The following is a 23,164-nucleotide window of genomic DNA, read 5'->3' as shown; positions in this document are numbered from 1 at the left end:
TGCGATCGTTTATGCAGGTTTAGTCTGCTATCGAGCGCGTCGTTATACGGTTGAAACGGTCCGATCGCGGACCTTCGATTGCCAGTAATTCGGTGTTAATTTGTTGGAAATGGTTCAAACAGATACGCGATAGCAGTGCAAAATAATTGGCTACTTTAATCTGTTTTCCCGGGTCAAACCAATCAGTGTGACATGTGAAGTTGGTGATTGGAAAGAAAAAATTTCAAATAGTTCGAATGAAATGTTTGAAACGAAGGTGCTGTTTTAAAAGTTGAATGAAATTTGGAAAATTAGTGAAGGAGAAGAATATCGAAGAAATTATTCAGTTCGGTGATTTTACTCGAGATTTTAAAAAATATAAAATGTTGAAGGTAATACCGTATGGATGGACTGTAAATTATATGTTTGAAAAAAAAATCCATGGGGAGTATCTGCGTTTTGTAAATTCTCTACGAGGAACTGATACTATTTTACTCGAAGATATTTTGGAAATATTACAGAGAACATTTCAAAGATTATGCATAATGGGGTCAGATAGTGTTCAGTGTATGAAGACGTGATACATTATACTCGAATCATCATTTTCTTAGATATTTAAACAGCAACAGAAAGTATTAGTTTAATGACGATAAAATTATACTCATTTTCAGTGATCAGTGATTTAGCCATTCTCTCCCTCCTTTTATACGTGCCTATGTATGAGTGAATATGTGTACGTACGTGTATGTGACTGTGTGCCTGAAAAGATCACTTCATTTTCTCAGGTTGATATACCGAACTTTTTCAGGATCCGGTTGGGTGGTTGGTAATTTCGATGATGATGAGGGAAAAAAACTGAATACCGGGAAAACTGAATACCGGGATAAACAAACATAGATTCAGTTTCGTTTCTACCCATGTTTATTACGAGACTCATGTGCACATTTTTAAGCTGATCACATTCAGCAATCCGTTAATTCGAAACTGGGATAGATCCATAGATCCATTTTACAGAGAAATCTCGTATGATACCCAATTTCTTTCCTTTTGGATAACCTTTAAATACCTAACTTTTTGGATAAACCCTCTTGGATGCACAGAAATAGCCACTACCAAAAATGCAGGAAGTTCTGCCTGTTTTTAACACGGAACCCCATTGTGCAAGGCTCCTGAATTTCATCCGGGTCCGATTTCCAGTTCCAGAATTACGGGGTGATGTGTGCTAAAAACAACTTTTCTCGAAGATTGCTCAACCATTTTTTGCCATCTTAGATTCAGCTGACAGGTCAGATACCATAGGAATATCCCGATTTTTATCTAGATCCAACTTCTGGTTCCGGAGATAGGATTTCTTAGAGTAAAAATGTGATTCATAAGTTGACATATGATGAGTAACGAATTCTTTAAATTTGCTAATATTTTATCTAATTTAATCTAATAATAATCTAATGTCAGGGATTCATAAAATCAAACTCAATCGAAAGAACTGATAGTTCCTTTAAGTGCTGCTTTAAGTGCTGAATTTATCAAAGTCCGACTTCCGGTTCTACACGGAACGACCGATATTAACTTTGTGCCTAATTCGTATTGCTATTTTTGAATTAGTTGATTTTAACAATAAAGTTTCCAAAATAACTATTAAATTAGTCAATTGAATTAGAATTAAAAAATCTAAATTAGAAAAAGTAAGATAGTTATAGTTGTTTCAAAACATAACTAATCAATAAATCAACTATTTTTTTGCTAAAATGCTGATTTCGATATTTCCGTGTATAAACAAGGCGATATACGTTTTTAAAATTTCAAACCTGGTCATGGAAAATCGCAAAAAATCTTCTAAGTTGAGCTCAAAACTGTTTCAATACGTAGTTCATACTAGTTTGATAGCACCGAAATTCGATACACCGGTATCTAGTTTTTGGTTCCGGAAGTACCGGAAATAGTCGTCAAAATATTTCAAATGTAGCAGTATTATGCAAAAGAAATCTTCAAAACTGTTGCTGAACTTTTTTAATTTGTAGTATTTTGATGAGTTATGCTATAATTGATAGGAGATAAGGAATAATATGAGAAAGGGCTTCATTTAAGCACCAGGTGAATTCAAGCAGGTTTTTATAGAGAGGACACTCTACACACTACTGTGCATTCCAGTAAGAATATTTTCTCCTCCTAAATCTTCGAATTGCGAATTGGGTTATGCAGCGCACTTGCTAGAACCTCCATGGATGAGAAGATCACTTGCACTTGCTATTAGCAGCGACAACCGCATTTCTCGCAAATTACTATTATTTGAATTAAAACTTTTCATATGCAACATTGACAATAGAGCATAGTCAAAATATTGCATCTCGATGCAGCATTTGATCTTCTGTTGAAAGACCTACTTAATCGCATTTCATTCACTTTTTACGAAATATAAGAATCTCTTTGCTTCATCCAATTTATACGTTTTCTAGCTCCACAAGCAATGGCGGCGTGGTGCTTTGCAAAACTGGCGAGATACATAACATGACAAGTGTCTTGTCGAGTTCCAGTTTAAGCTAACACAAAAATCTCGACAAACGGATTTGTTGATTTCGGTATATTTATCCAAGTAGCATGTTAAGTTGATGTCCTGTATTTTTCTACTGATTGTGCCATTTATCAAATTAGTTTATATTACTATTCTAGTAACTGCTGTGTTATGGAAAAAGCGCAATTTTTCTGTGTTGTGCAACATATCGCTAAGTTCTTCCGTTATTACGAATATTTTTCACAACGATTGTGCAACTGATACAAAAACTCATGCGTCGATCTTATCACAAAGGCAGTAATAAAATCAGCTAAAAACAATTGTGAAACTCGTGAAAACTACTGCGTAATGTAACCAAGAAATGGAATGACGTTTAAAAAAACATAAAAAACTTAATTTCTAGTGAATAAGTTTCACGTTTGATTTTCAATACAACTGCTCTTAACACAAACATAGAACCTGTAAAATAATCTGCACATGAAAAATGATAATGCAACATATTGTAGAATTGTTCTTCTGTGTTTTTGTAAATGAAAAATCGACAACGAACTGCATCTTTATGGTGAAACATGTATTTGTACGCCCGAAATTTTCAAGCGCCTTTGAATTAACGTGTTTTGATGATTTTACACCATTTTCTGAGAAAATAACAGTCTATTATTTTTAATGAGAATCATAACAATAGTGTTTGAAATATGTGTATTCAAATATACTTAAAATTTCCTGACGATTTTAATCAAACTAAAGTTTTATTGAACCTGAAAAATCTCGAAATGAGTTTTTCTTGAATATTTTCCAATATGGCATCGATGGTAACATTGAGTTGCATAGAAAATGGTTCACGCAACGTAGTGATTATCAAAATAACAGGAAAAATTAACATGTTAATATTTCGGAAAGAAATGCTCTATGTTTTGTTTTTTTTTATCAGTTTAAATCTTCTAGTTGTATTAAACAACAATAGAGTATGTAGTCATTTATCTTAGCGGGCCCGACTTTTGTGATACGCACTGTAGGTATTATTATGGTGAGCCCATGTGCTGGAGTTGAAAAAACAAGTTGCTCAAACGGTAATACATATATAACTATGAGAGTAACTATGATGAACTTAACTTTTCGTTCAATATCTTTAAAAAGTGATGTCAGGTCTGCTCATTTTTTTCACGAGACGAAAACCGAATACAAATTATCTGATTGATTTTTGTTTTCATTGCGTATGTTAAGCTGTATTTCTGAAACTTGTATGATAATATTCTCATATCGGCAAGTTTCGCGTTCATTTCAAACAGATAAATCTTGCACTACTTTTTCGCAAGTTTTGAATTTTATATAATTGTTTTTTTCTAAAACTGAAGAAAACTGCACACACTGACCTAAAAACTCATGAGGCAGACAAAACTATGCGGACTCAGCTGAAATATATTTGTTACAGCTAGGTTCTCAATTCGGCTTATCATTTTTTGCTTTGCGAAGAGCATCATCTCGCTAATATTTCTTCAACAAGAGATTTGTATCAATTTCGACGTATATTGTAGCCGATACAATTATGACAGCCGTTTGGAAATTTTTTTGATAAGTTGCACAATTGTTATAGTTACTCCCGTTTTACATGACGATGTGAAATTTTTCTGCAGAATTTCTATAACTGCTAGTAAAACATGAACAAGTTGATGATTTGATGCCCAATTGTTTTAGATGTACTTTAAGTTGTTCTGCAGTGATTTTTTCGATAGTATTGTGAAACTTAACAGTGACAAGTTGCACAACCGATTTTAGGATACTTAAAAATCTTTCTGAACATATCTAACATAAATAACAATTCTAAAACAATTGTAGAACATCTTGAAAGTTACATTTGCTACTTGGGATAATGTTTACTGACAAGTTCAGCATAATATTATGCCAAACTTCGACAAAAAAACGCATTTCGCCTAGATATCCGAATATTACTTTAACGAATTTCGGAAAAGAACGTGTGGATTACATTAAAATGTGTTACCGATCTAATTCGGTGTTTCAATATACCGAGCTCGAGAATCTGTTCAAAGTTTGTACTATTTTTCGAGATTAGTTTAGTAGATGTACTAATTTTTCGACTAAGTGCATCTTTTTTCCAAAATTAAGCGACTGCAGGTTGGCTCAATATATACTGACTAGTCGGTTACTTTTGATAAAATTAACCATCAAATAGTTACTGCCAAACTAGGCATGAATGGATAATGTTAAATGCAAAACAGTATACCTAGCATGTTTGGGCAAAGCGAAGTTCTGGCATTACATTCCTTCTATAGAATTTGGCCTTTCTGTTTCAACAGACCTCGCAACCGATTCTTAACGTACAGAATTCATTCACGCAGAGAAATAGAAAACATTAAATTCTAATATATTGAATCAAATCAAATAAAACTATTATTGAATGAAAATTTGAATAAAACAAACTCTTTTTGAATCAAATTTAGCGTGATAATGTATATTAGATTCGAATATATTGAAATATAGATGCAAATTTCAAAATTTTATTGAAACAAATCAAAAATGTATTTGAACCGAAAATGTCGTTGGATAGATTCAAATAAAAAATTATGTTAACTCTTGAATTTTTTTTCCATAAATACGTTTATTTCTTAAGGCAATTTACATAAGTTTTTCTTCGCCGTAGCATCACTTTTACATAGAATTCTTATCCTAATATAGTCACAACGATTTGAGGTTAATAAAACAAACTCTTATTGTTTAAATATCATATTATTAGAACCAAACAATTAACTGCTATAAATTATAAAATAAGCTGAAAATTTGTTGTTGATTTAAAACCTATTTCGAGTTTGTTTTTATCAGCACATTTTTTTTATAAAAAAAATTGCTATTGGATGAACTAAAGAACGCAGTAGGAGTCAGAACTAAAACTCAAAAGGGTCAATTATTAAGTTGAAACTTCAATTGTCTTTATGAAATGATAAAGAAGTTTCATGTAAGAAAGGTCACGACAATCAAGAATGTCTCAAACTGGAACATTGGATGGTCTACCTTGGGTACGCAAAGAATTTATTAGTTGAGATCTGAGACTCTTGAATTAAACAGAATCAAAAATACTAAGTCTTAGCTTCAGATTCATGGATGTTGATTAAAATTTTTCGTCATTGAATCAAATGCCAGAGATTACTGATTTTAAAATATATTCATTGAATCAAATATTGGTACTAGTTGATTTTGTGATGTTTAACACAACTTTTGCTAAGATTTCATTTTGTTACATCATTCAAACGGAAAACGTCGTTCGAGGAAGTAATAACTTTCGGAGCAGTTGACGAATTTAAACTATCTGCACTATTGAAATCGTTCGAATTGTGCGATACCGTAGTGAGTGCTTTCATATGATAGGTAGGTTATGAATTATGTATGTACAGAGAACTTACATTTGTATTCATTCCAGATAACGGTTTCACAGATTGTAGAGCTTTTGAAAATTATTGAACGAAAGGAAGTAGAGGAGTCAATATCGCAACCGAACTGAGCGCACAAAATTCATTCAATAATTATTAAAAATTTAATTTACAATAATTAGTTGAAAATTCTTTTTAAAGAATTTACATACAATCGCACGAAAGCCTGATTGTAAAAACAAAACTAATTTGCTTTGAATCAAATAACAATTGTATTTGATTCCAAGTGAAATGAAATTAGATCCAGGTGGGAATTAAACATATTTGAATTCAAAGCGGAATATACTTGAATGTAATGCTCATTTTGTTTATTCCTGTGCGCGTAGGAATAAAAACTATTTGCTTTGAAGTAAATATCAGAAGAAAATGAAAATAAGCACTGATTCAAAATAAAATATCTTTGGCCATTTTCGCCTCGTGTCAATTGTCGCCCCGGTCTCCACTATCCCTTGTCTTTGTTCTTAGTTCGTTTGTGAATTTGGTAGAGTCAAATTTACGAGTTTATAAAGTTGATCTTATCATGATGATACACTGTTTAAGCGAGAATATCAATATTTTAGAGAATATCAATCTTTCAGAAACTTTATCCTGATCTATTATTCCTTTCCCTTTTTAACATTTTCGAGAAAAGTGTAATTAAGAATTTGGTTATCAACTAGAGAAACGGTTTGAATATTATTGAACGGGAAGACATGTCAGTGTTTTTAAGTAAATACTAAAAAATTAGTAAGTTCCATGAAGCACATTTTTCAAATTATCTATCCTATATCTTGAAACTATCTATTTCTAAGACTTCGTTAGCTTCACACCACTCCATTACCGGGTTTGCGGTATCAGATCCACCTAAAACATAACGCTAATAAATCAGAGATCTGTGGATGGATTTAAATAATTTGACTTCTGATCGATTCGGAAACATTTTACTTGAACATGTATGGCAACGTCATTTCAGTATTTCAATAGCATACTATTTAAAAATTGGTTAGAATCGACATATGTTTTCATTTAAAAGTTCACAGCAGAGCAAATGATGTCATCCTGTTGATTTTTCGTGCACGGCCGACGGTTTCGATCGTTGGTCTGCGCCTAGAATTTTCATATAGTAGTAGATCTGCTTCGTTCGGTATACGTCATGCAAGAAAAAGTATCGCTCCCTTATGCACCACATTAACGTTCGTGCAAACAATTTTAACTTTATTCGGTACCCAACTTTATTCGGCACCGCCAACGAAGTAGGCAGCTTGTCGTTCGCAAGATGCTTGCTGCGATTTGTGATGTGTCATTTTCTTCCATCTGCTGCGCACCGTGTTCGCTCGAGTATATGAATTTGTTGATTCTACGGGAACTAGTAGGCCAATTCAGAATGGTGGTATATATTTTGAACCTAATTTAAAGCGCTTGTATCTCGGTAATTTGTTTATGAATTTGCTAAACTTAACATGTTTCCAATGCGGCGCTGTATGCCATTCATTCAGATTGTTTCGGTCAGTTCAGAAAAGTGTGACTTAACGCTTACGTCGCATACTTGACTACATCATGAAAACCAAAAGTATCAGTAATAATACTTTTGAACTTGATCATTGATAACTTTCTGAAAAAAACAGTGCGAATATATTGACGGTTACGTTGCTTATACCGTTATATCTCCGGAACTGAAAAAGACAGCCAATTGATCTTTGAACTTGATTCACAACTCAACAGTACACTGAAAATAATTTGCACGCTAGCATCATGCGCAAAGCATTTCAACTATCACTACATGTAGAACACATGACCTTCATGAAAATATATACTAACCTCATAAAATGGGTGTTCATCCTACATTTATTTTAAATGCACATCAAAACGATAAGATATATCGTTACCTTTAGATTTTATATGAATTGCATACGAATGTCACATTGTTTTCCATATAGATTTCAATTGAAACATGGTTGATCGAATCAAGTATTTTGCACATACAGGGTCCGCCATGTAATTTTTTTTAAAACATGCAATAAAACACAAACGGTTCATCCGATTTCAAAATTTATTTTTTCATATTAAAGTACAACCCTTCCGGTTAATTGTGGAATATAATTTCATTTAAATGGCTGCCTCGGCTGGCCTTGCAGTACGCCATACGTCCAGTTTTTTAGTACATTTTCGATTGTATGCAGCTTTATTTCAGCTATGGCTGCACGAATGTTGTCCTTCAAGGCTTGAATTGTCTCTGGCTTGTCCACATAATACTTATCTTTGACAGCCCCCCGTCGGCGTCTTCTTCAAGCTGATTTTCAATTAATTTGATGTTGTCAAAAATAACCCTGCTCGAAAGCATGGTTATGTTTGACAGATCGATGGTTATTTTCCGACACTGAAAAAAAATCTTGCAATGAAAATTCTAATATTAATTCTTTAGATGAAATTATTGCCAGTGCACATTCCTGAATATTATTTGGATCCGACTTCCGGTTCGGGAGTTATGGGGTAAAATGTGCAAAAAAAAAAGGCGGGTGGGTAATGTCAGAGACATAACTGGATGTCGTGAATACGAAAACAAATGACATGTTCCTTAACACTTCCGAATATCAAATAGTTGATCAATTGTATGAATTATGCAAGCATTCCCCTTTTCCACATTTTTCGCAAAAACAAAGAAGGCTTCACTTGATCTCGATTACTGTGAATTTCACACAGCGAAAAGTGCAAGAATCTAACCAAACTGTTCTACATTTGCACTAAACTGAGGATATTTTCTTTCGATTTGCGAACAACACATCCTAATAGTTCTTCAGAAAAATTTTAGAGCCATTAGAACGGCTGATTTTTTATAATGCTCTCCAACGTTGCTTTTTCATCCATCGAAATGACTGGCAGCTGTGACGTAATCGCTCTTGTCGAAAGCGAAACTAGCTGTGCAGACGACACAAAACACATCTGCTCGCAGTGGCGATAGAATCCAAACTGATTCAATTTTTGTTAAGAGATTTCCTTTTATGTGATTTCGTTTGTAGCTTTTTTACTAATGGGCGGTCCTAACGGCTATAAAAATAGCCGCATATAGAATTTCAATGTCGATTATTTCATTTCGGATTTGCATAATTTATTGAAAGAGACTATCAATATGCTGTAGGGATTCGTTTCTAGCATTCAGAAGGACCAAATTGAGGAACTCACTACGATATTCACCACTTTTGGAAACATTTTTCTTGAACGATTTGTTGTACAGCAGCAGCTATTTTCTTCTCTTCCTCAGAACGCGTTCTGATTGGCTGGTGTTGACATGGGTCAAATGAGATAGGTTTTTCAATAGTGTACTATTGAAATACTTCAATGCTCTTGCTATACACGTTTAAGTTGAAAAATTTCGATTCTATTGGTAGTTAGATTATATAAATCCTTCCACAGATCACTGAGCTATGAGCTTTCAAAATACGAGAAAGGCAAACGCGCCATATGAATTATCCTCTTTGATACTCGTTTATACCAAACATTTCAGAAAAGTTTAATTTTGAACTATTTGAGATTATGTCACACAACTGAAAATTTTATCATAAAATTGTGATCATATTTCCGATGGCATGTAGCAAAAATTATGTTGATTCGTTAGATACAACAAGAGATATTCACGATCAAAAACTTATCACTCTCTCAGAGGGTAAATTTTGAAAAGGCACCCCATAGTAAAGTAAGTCGTATTCACGACAAAATTTTAGAGCCATTAGAACGGCTGATTTTTTATAATGCTCTCCAACGTTGCTTTTTCATCCATCGAAATGACTGGCAGCTGTGACGTAATCGCTCTTGTCGAAAGCGAAACTAGCTGTGCAGACGACACAAAACACATCTGCTCGCAGTGGCGATAGAATCCAAACTGATTCAATTTTTGTTAAGAGATTTCCTTTTATGTGATTTCGTTTGTAGCTTTTTTACTAATGGGCGGTCCTAACGGCTATAAAAATAGCCGCATATAGAATTTCAATGTCGATTATTTCATTTCGGATTTGCATAATTTATTGAAAGAGACTATCAATATGCTGTAGGGATTCGTTTCTAGCATTCAGAAGGACCAAATTGAGGAACTCACTACGATATTCACCACTTTTGGAAACATTTTTCTTGAACGATTTGTTGTACAGCAGCAGCTATTTTCTTCTCTTCCTCAGAACGCGTTCTGATTGGCTGGTGTTGACATGGGTCAAATGAGATAGGTTTTTCAATAGTGTACTATTGAAATACTTCAATGCTCTTGCTATACACGTTTAAGTTGAAAAATTTCGATTCTATTGGTAGTTAGATTATATAAATCCTTCCACAGATCACTGAGCTATGAGCTTTCAAAATACGAGAAAGGCAAACGCGCCATATGAATTATCCTCTTTGATACTCGTTTATACCAAACATTTCAGAAAAGTTTAATTTTGAACTATTTGAGATTATGTCACACAACTGAAAATTTTATCATAAAATTGTGATCATATTTCCGATGGCATGTAGCAAAAATTATGTTGATTCGTTAGATACAACAAGAGATATTCACGATCAAAAACTTATCACTCTCTCAGAGGGTAAATTTTGAAAAGGCACCCCATAGTAAAGTAAGTCGTATTCACGACAAAATTTTAGAGCCATTAGAACGGCTGATTTTTTATAATGCTCTCCAACGTTGCTTTTTCATCCATCGAAATGACTGGCAGCTGTGACGTAATCGCTCTTGTCGAAAGCGAAACTAGCTGTGCAGACGACACAAAACACATCTGCTCGCAGTGGCGATAGAATCCAAACTGATTCAATTTTTGTTAAGAGATTTCCTTTTATGTGATTTCGTTTGTAGCTTTTTCACTAATGGGCGGTCCTAACGGCTATAAAAATAGCCGCATATAGAATTTCAATGTCGATTATTTCATTTCGGATTTGCATAATTTATTGAAAGAGACTATCAATATGCTGTAGGGATTCGTTTCTAGCATTCAGAAGGACCAAATTGAGGAACTCACTACGATATTCACCACTTTTGGAAACATTTTTCTTGAACGATTTGTTGTACAGCAGCAGCTATTTTCTTCTCTTCCTCAGAACGCGTTCTGATTGGCTGGTGTTGACATGGGTCAAATGAGATAGGTTTTTCAATAGTGTACTATTGAAATACTTCAATGCTCTTGCTATACACGTTTAAGTTGAAAAATTTCGATTCTATTGGTAGTTAGATTTTATAAATCCTTTCACAGACCACTGAGCTATGAGCTTTAAAAATACGAGAAAGGCAAACGCGCCATATGAATTATCCTCTTCGATACTCGTTTATACCAAACATTTCAGAAAAGTTTAATTTTGAACTATTTGAGATTATGTCACACAACTGAAAATTTTATCATAAAATTGTGATCATATTTCCGATGGCATGTAGCAAAAATTATGTTGATTCGTTAGATACAACAAGAGATATTCACGATCAAAAACTTATCACTCTCTCAGAGGGTAAATTTTGAAAAGGCACCCCATAGTAAAGTAAGTCGTATTCACGACAAAAGAAAATATGGGTTCTAACTTTTCTCACAGATGGCGCGAACGATTTTCATAAACTTAGGTTCAAATGAAAGGTCCTGTGGTCCCATGCGTAATTTCTGTATTTCATGCGGATCCGACTTCCGGATCCGGAAATATAGGGTAAAGTGGGTTAAAAATTGTATACCATCACTGAAAATGGAGAAAAACCTTAAAAAAAATTTTAAATCTACCTCAAATCTTTTCCAATTGATAGTTTTTATCAGTAGACGGTCAAACAAACCGATTTCGGTTATTCTTTCAAGAATCGAAGAAAATTATTTTGAAGAATACCACAGTATTATATATGATAGTATGATTGATATGAGAAAGGCATCATTACACCACTAGGTGGATTAAAACAGGTTTTTTTTTTTATTTCTGTTTGATTTTTTTTTTGAATTTTTGGTGGATGTTTAAAGTCAAAGCTACGATTTTTCTCAAAAAAAAACTGTAATACCTCCCCAAAGTAAAAAACAGCGAAAAGGAAAACGTTGGGGTGTGATATTTAACACGTAGAAAGTATGTGCAAAATTTCAAAAAAAATTGGAACAGTAGTTTTTTAATGAAGATGGATGCGAGCTTTTAAAACCTGCTTTCGAGGAAAACGCGTATAAGGTTTAAAGGGCTTGTCTATAAAATCGAAGAAAACAATGTATTACTCTAGGGAGCCCGTACGGTCTAACATATTCAAAAAATCATATTTTTTCTTTTGTATTTTGTTATAATGATACATTTCAAAAATGTTTTGTCCAGCTTTTATGTCAATCGAAGCAGGAATCTTGGGTCTGTGCGCCGAGCTCTTACTTCTTCGGAGTATGAGATAAGCAATGATAAAGGCTCATAACTTGCTGAGTTTTATTCCGATAGGTTTGAAAATTTTACAGAATATTCTTACTATAAGAAAATACAAACAAAAAACTAAATGATTTTTCAAAAGTGTGAGACCCTACCTGCCCCTTAAGCCAGTGTATTCCCGGAGCCAGAAGTGACAGCTACTTGTTATTCGAACTCGATTCACAAACCAATAGTAACTTTCAAACGAGTTTAAGGTTATTGAAACCGGCCCAGCCATCTCCGAGAAAATTATGCGGGGTACCCGGAGCTCCGATCAAAAATTGTTTTCTTCTTCAATTTTATCTCCTTTCTGTAGGGAAAGGCAAAACGTTTTCTATATTTTATTACCAATATTTTTTCGCAACGCCTTGAATCGTCTTTATCAAAACCGAAATAATGCCTTGCAATCAATTACGAATACGAAAACTATTTTCAGAAAATCGTACTAGTAGAAATTATACGAAAACAGTCCGGTCAATGAAACAATTCGTCACTATGTTCAATGCTGCGAACATCCTAACCTTACCAAAGCTTGCATCATTTAGAATTGGTAGTTCTTGGCGCCCACGTGTCGGGAATTTTGTCAGCTTCACGTATGATTTTTGACATTCCGCAAATCGACTGTACTTTGTAAACAATCAACATGGTAGCCGAAAGAAGGGAAAAAATTGTGCACAGTTATTTGGAAAATCCATTGTGGTCTGAATCTAGGCTAGCTAAACAGTTGAAATCGCCCAGAAATACCGTATGGCGCGTTATCAAACGGTATAAGGAAACATTGACGACGATTCGGAAGCCTCAAGCCAAGCCGGAGTGGAACTGTCGACCGAAAACTGCGTGGTAAGATTTTGAAGACGATTAAGAGGAATCCTAATCTGTCGGACCGTGATTTGGCCAGAAAATTCGGTGCTGCAAATAGTACCGTGAGGAGAACTCGACTCCGGGGAGGAATCAAGTCGTATCGAGCTAGCAAACAGCCAAATCGTACCATAAAACAGAATAGTGTGGGCAAAATTCGTGCTCGGAAACTATATGACCAGGTGCTGACCAAGTTCGACGGGTGTCTTCTGATGGACGATGAAACCCATGTCAAGGCTGACTTCGGGCAAATCCCAGGTCAACAATTTTACTTGGCAACGGCTCGGGGGGATGTTCCAGCCAAATTTAAATTTGTTTTTGCCGACAAATTTGCAAGAAAATTTATGATTTGGCAGGGCATTTGCAGCTGTGGCAAAAAAAACGAATTTTCGTTACGTTCATTCGATCCCACAACCACCCCGTAATGTTTTGGCCAAATTTGGCAAGCTGTCATTACAGCAAAGTCGTTCATGAATGGTATGCAGAGAAAGAGGTCCAGTTTGTCCCGAAAAACCTTAACCCACCCAACTGCCCCCAGTTCCGCCCTATTGAGAAATACTGGGCAATCATGAAGAGGAGACTCAAGGCAAAGGGAAAGGTTGTCAAAGACATCAATCAGATGATGACCTGGTGGAATAAGATAGAGAATTCCTTCGAAACCGTGCGAATAATTTTATCCGTAGTTTTTCTCAAAAGTATGAAGAAAACGCTACATTTGTATAAATAAGATTTTGAATTCAATAATAAATAACTGAAATACAGGCAATTGTATTTGTTCCAATTTTATCTGGAGCGGAATTAAATTAATTCGCAATGAATATTGTAAATACCAATATAGTCTACATTTGCTTGACAATAAATGCAATAAAAGAAGCTTTTTATGCGTTAATTCCTAAGCTGGACAAATTCCGAAGGAATTTGAATTTTAGAATATCATGCTAATAGAAATTATGTTCACTTTGAGCTTTGTTTTGGTTTGTGTTATGATCCGTCAAGCAACTGTAGTTTAACTAACATATTAGATATGGCCAGTGAAAACGAGTTGCTGTTTCACTCTACCTTGGCATTGAAAGTATCAATTAATTCGTGTTAATATGAAAAATGCATCTCTCTGCTTTCTAATTCACATAGTTTCCCAAAATGCAATTAAATTCAATAATGAAAAGTAGTATTCCATGTCCTGTTGGCTACGAAAAATCTTTCCAGCTCCCAATATGTGTGTTGTTCCTCGTCGTTACTGCAGCATACGGCGATTACGCAGCACAATTGAAGCCATTGATGGCTAGCGCCTATGGTAAACCACCTTTGGTGCACACCCATTGGCCACCGAAACACGGCTTTGGATCGACGGCTTTGAAGCAGTACATGGTCCAGCTGCACAGTGGTAGCCGACTAGCTCCAGTGGCAGTCCGGCCGGCACCGGCAATCATGATGAGGTTTGTTTGTTGTTTTTTTTTCTACCTCATAAACCAACTTTTCAGGACCATTCCGTTTTGGCCGATTAATTATAGCCTTAAACGCCCCGTGAAGTCAGTCTATTCTCCAGCGTATCCACTACTGAAGCAGCAGTACCTTAAACGACCCATCCTGGGATCATCCCACACGCCATTTGTATTGAACCTGAATTTGAAACACAAATTCCCGAGTTCACCTGCAGGGCTGAAAACGGGTGGAATTGTTTTCGAGAAATTAAAACCTGTAAGTGGGGTTCACTGTGCTGTAGCCACTATACCATTAATAATGGTTTGCAAATTTCAGATAGTTCCGCAGTCTAACGGACAGCTAACTTCTGCCAAAGATGGCGCGATCCACACTATTCCCGCTCCGAACCTAGCCGGCACAGCAGGAAAGGCAGCTCACCAACTACAAATATCCTCATTTGACAACAATAATCATTTGGAAATCGATATTCATAAAACGACTAAGCCAGCCAAAAGCACGTTTGCCCCTAAACCCACATATGTCGCTCCATCGACGGTAAGTAGCGATTTGAATGTGCTGCTATATAATGGTAGAAAGGAGCATTAGTCTCTTCAGTGGTGCATGAAATCACACTCATAAGCACACTTAACGATTTGCTTAGCGTGCGCCTCCGACAGCGGCAATGAAAGTGAAACATTATGTTGCAGTAAATAATTGAATTTTTCAAACACTTCTCTTCGTTCTCTTTTGTCTCTCAACTTTTACTACTTATTTTTAGCCACAACCGATTGCGCCATACATTCATAAGGCACCATACCCGCCCGCGAGGGCACACCAGTATCAAGTAACCGAGGAACATACTAACGACGTAACACTTAAAAATCCATATTCGGGACAGAAAACCTACTTCGCACCGGATCCTGATCCATCTCTACCGAGCAAGAGTGTTTCACCCACCCAAGATCCTCTGAGCGAACCAAGCAACGGGAAATATCCACCCAATGACCTATTGATTCAAGCTCAAACGCAAGCCCAAACTCATTATCTACCCCAGCACAGTACTATGCCGTTGAACCAGAAGCCAATCTACGGAATCGTGAACACAGCACCACAGCCGGGCTATGGCATACCACTGGCTGTCCAGCCTCAGCTTCAACAACACATTCTACAGCAAACATCTATGCTCCAGGGCATGCCTGTTAGTGTTTCAACGACGGCCGGATAAATTTTCCCTCGAATTACTAACACCGTTCCTATTAATTACAGCTCTACAATCCAACCTATCTCGTGACCCAGTCCAATAACCTCTTCAACAATCACCAACATCAGCAACAAACGACTCTTTTCAAGCCGGAGACGAGCTTCCTCGGCACCGTCCCAAGTCCTCAACCTGCGGATGGAAATGTGGTTTTCAATTCGTACACATATAAGCATGAACCGGCCGCTAGTGCCGGTCAGATTCTTGCCGCCACCCAGGACCAACTACACGAGCTGCAGTCCGCTGTTAGTCAGATTCAGCTGAACGATCTTCAACAACAGCACTCGCATGACGCTCCGACATACGCTCAACTGGTAGGACACGAACAACTGGCTCTTCATCAGCAACAAATCCCACAACAGAACCAGCTTGAGCAGCAGTTGCAGCAGCAGCTCATCCAACAGCAGGAAAAATCATCGCATCAACTTACAGAAAATGAAATTGCCAACTTACTAAACTACGGCACCATAAATCTGCATAATCAGCTATCGCCCAACGACTACTACCACTACCAGGTGGATCAGGAACAACAACAACAACAGCAACAACAACAAGATATTTACCAGTACCCACATCATCACCACCGCCTACAACATCAACAACAAGAAGAGCCACAGTCCCTTTACGAACTCTCCCAGCGCCAGCAGGAAAACGAACGAATCCTAGCACAAGCCCAACAGGATCTACTACAACAACAACAACAACAACAACTTTCCTACCAGGCAAACACGTTAGCTCCACAACAGCAACAGCTTCCGCCCACACAGGCGACACAAAGTACAGATTACCTACTAGCCTACCAACAACATCAGCAAGCTGTTGCCAATGCACTCGAACTTGGAACCGACTCCCAGAATAGCAAACGAGCAACGTTAGAGCCCGAAACTACCCACGTCCCCCTTCGAATATTCGTGCCAGACAGCGAGAGCGACTATCCCAACAGTGTAAGTATTACTTCAACAAACTTGTAACAAAAAACAACTAAGTATTATGATTAAGTATAAGTTTATTTTGTTTTTCAAACGCAAAAACGTATAAAAGCATTGAGAACAAGAACCGGACACGGGTTTAGAAATGTAAAAATCGTTTATAAACATATTTTGTTGTAAGAATTGGACAAAAAATTTTGAATGCAATAACCGGATAAAAATCTATCCGGTTTTTCCATAACAGATGATTTTATCCGATTTTTTTTGTATTCAAAACTTTTGCCCGAGTCTTTCCAACAAGCATCTTTTTTCAAATCTGAGACCAGAAAAGGTGAGTTATGTTATGTCAGAAACATAAACGGATTGTCGTGAATAAGGATAATTTCCTTTAATTTGATGAAATCTGACACCACTTGCATATCCAGTAGTCACTAAAACGCATTCGAACCAAAACGCACAATATATTTTTCTCCAAAGCAATGCAGCTGAATGTTAGTTTTATTTGTACTCGTTTGATGGGAAGTACGCACTGCGAACGTTTCACCAAACATTGGCATATTTCAACAGTTGAATAATTCTAGCAGTTTCTTCATGGTAAACATATTTAGCTCTTAAAAGTGCTGATTTGAAGAATTTTTTTCACCGTTGTTCATTTTTCGGTGTATTCTAGGACAGGACCTGACAATTGTTAATCCACTTTTAGGACCAATTTCGGACCAGCTCGTGATTGGTTGAAATTGACATAAGCAAGTACAAGTTGTTGAAATCAATATTACTGCAGTGTGGTAGAAAAAGTGTTGTCAGTATCGTCGGTAACAATGTAGCTTGATATTGGATATTTTATTTTTCGGGTCATCTTTTCAAAATTATTAATTTCAATTGGATTTAAGTTCAATTTGTTTTTAAGTCCTGTCAATGCGGAAAGTATACGAGTACATTTAACAATCACTGGATGATACAAAGAGAAAGCCTGAAATCACGAAGTGTGATATGGACGAGAATATTGATTATGTTGGTTGAGAATAGCACCGAATCTTTGGATACTTTAGTTAATAAAGCTGCAAGAATTAATTACCCAAAATTGAGTGTTTTAGAAAATTTTTATTAAGCTCAAAACAAACATCTGATCAAAATGAATCCAGAGCTATATTTTTGACCGATATAACATTTGTCTAAGTGTTTTCAAATGATAAATAATTGCATGTTATAAGGGGAGAAAGTTTTCAGAATGAATAATTATCTCTATTGGCAACAGTGATCGCGAGGCATTTATTATTTACAGCAGGGAGCAACCGGAAAAAGAAGAGAAATATTTTTCTAGAAAAAGAAGCCAGTTGTCTGGTCCTGTCCTAGGGTGTATTTTGCTCCAATGCAAACAATCAGCAGCTGAATGCTAATGTAATTGCCCGTATTTGAAGCGAAACTCACACTATGAATGGCGTATAAAATAAATCCCGCCGTAATTTCTTCCCACACCAGAGCGAGCCCTGCGAATGACATACAAAACCAATATGCAAAATATTGATTTACTAATACCAAAGGAAGAAATTATCTTTGTAATTTATATATACCCAGTAGGTAGCTCAGAAATGAAATGTCGCTTACTACCTCTTAATCGTATTCGCGGGTACGAGAAACACTACACGGAACTACCGAACTTAACTTTTCGCCTAATTCGCATTAATGTTCTTGAATTAATTGATTTTAACCACAAAATTTCCAAAATAACTGTTAAATTAGTTGAAATTCAGAATGTACTGCCGAAACAAAAACTCTTGTTCTTGGAGAATGTGTTTAGTTGATGAATAACCAGCAAAATTTTAGTCCAACACAAAATTCTTATTGGCAACTAATTTTGTGAATAAAATCAGAAAAAACAGAGTCAAAACTCTATCTATCTGTCACCATCACTGCTGAAAGACAGCACAAAGAAAACAAAAATGAAATTGGTTTTATTAACAAGTTTTTTAGCCAAAAACTCATGAGAAGTGTCAAAGCAAAACAATCCATTAAAAAACTGCTTGCAAATTTTTATGATGTTTTTCGCATTTGAATTTCTAAACCGATATGTAAAAATGACGCAATCTTAGTGGAAAGTATATATTCATAATTTGTGCGCATTTGATGCGATTGTGCGTAATAATGTCTATATTGTATGTCAAAGGATGTTCGTTATATCTTCCAACCTATATTGCAACTGGTTGGAGTTTTTTCAGCTAAAGGCAATATCGAAACAAAAAAAAAGGTCGGTTAATATTTGTTCAAAACATAGTTTTAATCAAGAAACTAATACCGTTTTCGTTTATAGATCAGAGCAGCCCAAAAGCTTACCCAGAGTCGCCCAAACAACGTTTGATATATTTGTTTTAGCAACCTGAGGACGCTCTAGATCGGACTCCAATCGCGTAGTTTCGCTTTGAAAATTTTCTCGGGTCACACCACGCATCAATGCGAGTTTGTTTTTTTTTATAATTTGTTGTTTGGAGCGCGTACCACGTGTTATTTTTACTCGGAGTCAGAGTCTCCCGCGTGTAGGTTCAAAAACGAAAACGGTATAAGATCCTTCACAGTTTGTACAGAATACTCGTAGTAGGCGGTTGCTCTTCTCTATGGCTTCTCGTTATTTCATGGTGTGTTTCGCTCGGACTACGCTGTCCAGAGTACTACTTGTCAGTGCTGTAAAACTTCATTCAATTCGATTGAAACTGAATGTAGAACACATTGACGATCTCTCTAATGCAGTAAACTTCACTCTCTGACACACACAATGTTTGCTGACGGCCCGAACGGGCAGCATTCAGTTCATCACTCGTTTCTCTTCAATCGAGGCTCAGTTTAACCACCGTCAGTTGATCTCTTGAAGTAACAAAATATCTCTTTCAATAGTGTGAGAGCGGCCTTCAAATAAGGTTCATGTAAACATTCGAATTGGTTCGAGATAATAGATGAAAGACAAACCAGATAGCTGAAATATCAATCATAGAATACACATAAATTAATTGTTTCCTCCTACAGTTTTCATTTTTGATACTTTACTCCATTTATAATTCTATTCGTTCGAACTTGCTTACTACCAAGAGCGAAGGCAATGAAAGAGCTAGACTACTTGGCACTTGAAAATGAGCCAGCAAAACTTCAAATGACTAGGTACGATTATTCAACTGACGATGAATTCCGGGAGCTTCACTTGAAAATGGCAGCAAAAGTCAAATGAATTAGTAGGGATATGCTGACGGTCAGCGGCCATAAATTTCATTTTCATCTTATATTATTCGATTGAAAATGAAATTTTACTACTTGTATTCGGTTTTTGCTTTCCGAGTGCTCAAAGTATTCAGTGAGGGAATCGATTTCGCTGAGTCGAATGTAGAAAACAGTCATTCAGAACAAAAAAAAATATGAAAAAGAAGTTTATGTTTCGTTTATGTCTTTTCCGTAAATACAACACGAGAAGTCGCTTTCGTATTTAAACCTGGCAATATCTAAAAGACAACCGCGACTGCAAAATTCTTTTCGGTAGTAGTGTGCCATCTAGTGGCTAGTGGTCATTACAGGGTTACCGTATTCTCGCTGACAGTACGCTATATAGCTGCAGATTGCAGAAACCAATTCAACCATTCATGTTGCTTGAAAACAACATTTTATTTTTCTAACTCAACTAAAAAACAGGATGAATGAAAATGAAGTGTTCCTTAGCTAAGAAATGAGCACGGTGAATTCAACTAAAAAATTCCATTTCAACTAATATTTTATCATTATTCGGATAATGAGAATTAACAATTATAAATTAACAACAGTAAGATTTTTTTAGTTGTCTCAAGAATAATTTACTAAAATCAGAAAATCAACTAATTTTTTTGGCCAAAATGCTGATTTTGGTCTTTCCGTTTAACACCTGTTATGTGTCATGTCTTCGTTGAAAATGTACATTTCAGAAATCATTAATTTCGAATTATTTTTAATCACTTAACGGTGAAAATCGAGAGAAGTGAATTTAGGTCTTTATTACGGAAGCCGCTTTAGAGACAAAAGTAATTACTTGGATCACAGATAACAGATAAACAGTCTCGAACTATTTTTTTCAAAATCCTGTGTAAATTTCAAATTTGCTATATGTCGGAAACACTACTGCCACCTACTACACTATTTGCCGCGATATTTCAAAACGTTCCACTACACACTTAAATTTTATTGCTGAATCTCTGCAAAAAAATGCCGAGATTTGCACAGCCGAGTGCTCGGTAATCGTCTCGGCAAAATGTATAATTACTGAGAGTCTCGGCAATTCTGAATTTGTTAACTGTCAATTATTGCCGAGCTTGTCAGCAGAAATTTTACTGTTAGCTCGGCAAAGGCGATCAGGATTGAATCATGAATTGCCGAGTCATCAGTAATTAAACATACAAAGGATTATTCTTTATTATTGAATGACATTAATATCACAAAAACTTAAGTTGCAGAGAGCTGGTGTTTTATTAATTGACATTAATAAAATGACGACTAAAGACCATTATTTTTAGTGCTTCTCAACACCTGTACCTGGAAATAAGCAGATATTTGTGAGTATATATAAAAAGAGTTTTTTATTTCACTCACCTTTTCATGAAATATAAAAATCTTTTTCCAATTTATATGTTTTCCACCTCCAAACTCCACGAACAATGGGGACGTGGTGCTTTGCGAAACCGACAAGAGACATTAGATGACAAGTGTCTTACTGAGTTTCATTAGAGGCTAACATACTGTTCGAAACTTGGCAAACGGATTTGCAGATCTCGGTATATTTGTTGATTGCTGCCAAATTCAGCTTTATATTATGCAAAACTACAGTTAAAAAGGTGCTTCACCGAGATATCCGAATATTACTTCGATAAATTTCGAAAAAGAGCATATGGGCTACTGAAAAATCAGTAAAATGTCGTGTTGCCGATGTAGGTCGTCATTTCAATATGCCGAGCTCGAGAATCTGTTTTAAGTGTGTGCGTTCCGGAAAGATAACAAAATCCTCTTGCCTGTTATAAAAATATTCCAACTACAACAATTTTAACACCTGTCACACGATTTTCCTAAACGTTAAAGACAACTTTTTCCCATGTCGCATAAATCACATGAAAGTTCGATCGGAATAAAACAAAAACAAACTTGTAATTTTAACCAACAGCAAAACAAAAATCTGGCGTGAAGTGAATGTTGCACCCAAAATTGTGTCTCATGTGAACGCGACACCCAAATCGTGGTGGCACCTCGTGTCGATCGTGATGACATATGCAAGTCTTTGCTATGCAGATTCAGAAAATTTTACACACAGTTTATATGTGAGCCTGTGTATCTGTTATCTGTGGGTTAACTGATGAACTGTCAGTTAATCTGATAAAACTGAGCTCGAGAGCTTCAGTCAGAAAACTTGACGTTTAGCTGGATGAACTCTTGAGTAACTTGAGTTAATCGTTCAGTCATGACGTCACACACATGAAACTGTCCGGTAAACTGAACGTGTGTGGAGCGCTTTTAGATCTTAGTATGAATTCGAAGAAGGAGACTGATTTGTCTCATCTTCTCATGAGATTTCCTCATGACTTGTGACAACTTCATTTAATGACATGTTTAATAATATCTGCCATCGGCGAAAGACTTAATAATTAACACCGAGGTAGAAATAAATTTATATAGGTACATGCATACCATTAATAACATTAAACTTAATGGCGTTACTATTGCTCTGTAATCCAACAGGTTAATCCCCAAACGCGCATGGATGAACTGAACTACGAGTATGCAGACGGTGAAGAGAGGACTAAAGTATATCCAACGGAATCTAGTGCCAAACAACAGGAAAGTAACAAACAAGTAGATAGTGAACAAGAACGGGATTCATCGAAAGACAAAATCGAATCAACCGGAAGTAGTCTAGAAGAAGAACACGGCGATAGTCAAGCACATCAGCATTACAGCAATCATAGGTTATATTGAAGGCTATCGCATTGATCCTTTAAGGTGCTAGCATACTTAATTTTAAGTAGAATTCTGGCGATGACTGGTTGACGGTGATGTGAAAATCGGGCTGCCTCAAAACAATTTTATGGAAAGGGAACATTTATTCTTTTCCGAATGATGACATCCACTTTGATGTATGATTTTTATTATATTTATTTATTTTATTTATTAATTGAGGATGAAGTGAAAAATTTTCGATTCTAAACTTTTTGCTCCAAATAAAACCTTGACTTTTTAGACTTTGTTTTTATCAATCCGAACCATTGACCAGAACTTCCGCGCTTGTCTTTTCAAAAGGGCTTATAAGCAAATGACAGTTTCTCTTTGTTTACTTTCTCTTCTATTAATTACCAAGCGGCTTCCACGTTTATCACTCAACCCTTTGCGTGAAATGATACCCGAAACT

The 23,164-nt window shown here is 35.9% G+C and overlaps 1 protein-coding gene across 1 annotated transcript; it reads left to right on the top strand.

Moving 5' to 3' along the window:
• Positions 1 to 38: 38 nt before the first annotated feature.
• On the top strand, positions 39 to 22,936 carry LOC131440335 (putative mediator of RNA polymerase II transcription subunit 12). Its single transcript, XM_058611516.1, has 7 exons — positions 39 to 371; positions 14,362 to 14,591; positions 14,667 to 14,853; positions 14,914 to 15,132; positions 15,356 to 15,775; positions 15,844 to 16,779; positions 22,498 to 22,936. Exons 1-7 carry the CDS (start codon positions 276 to 278, stop codon positions 22,732 to 22,734), a joined length of 2,325 nt encoding a protein of 774 aa, XP_058467499.1. The 5' UTR covers positions 39 to 275; the 3' UTR covers positions 22,735 to 22,936.
• The last annotated feature ends 228 nt before the right edge of the window (positions 22,937 to 23,164 follow it).

This window comes from Malaya genurostris, chromosome 1 (genome assembly GCF_030247185.1).
Source record: "Malaya genurostris strain Urasoe2022 chromosome 1, Malgen_1.1, whole genome shotgun sequence".
Classification (NCBI taxonomy): Eukaryota; Metazoa; Arthropoda; class Insecta; order Diptera; family Culicidae; genus Malaya; species Malaya genurostris.
This window is presented reverse-complemented; position numbering and strand designations above follow the sequence as displayed.

Excerpts from the sequence above, each read along its gene's own strand:
- LOC131440335 (XM_058611516.1), top strand. The coding sequence starts at position 276 with ATGAAATTTGGAAAATTAGTGAAGGAGAAGAATATCGAAGAAATTATT. Across the intron at positions 14,854-14,913 it reads TTTTCGAGAAATTAAAACCT|ATAGTTCCGCAGTCTAACGG; the intron begins GTAAGTGGGGTT and ends TGCAAATTTCAG. Across the intron at positions 16,780-22,497 it reads AGAGCGACTATCCCAACAGT|GTTAATCCCCAAACGCGCAT; the intron begins GTAAGTATTACT and ends GTAATCCAACAG.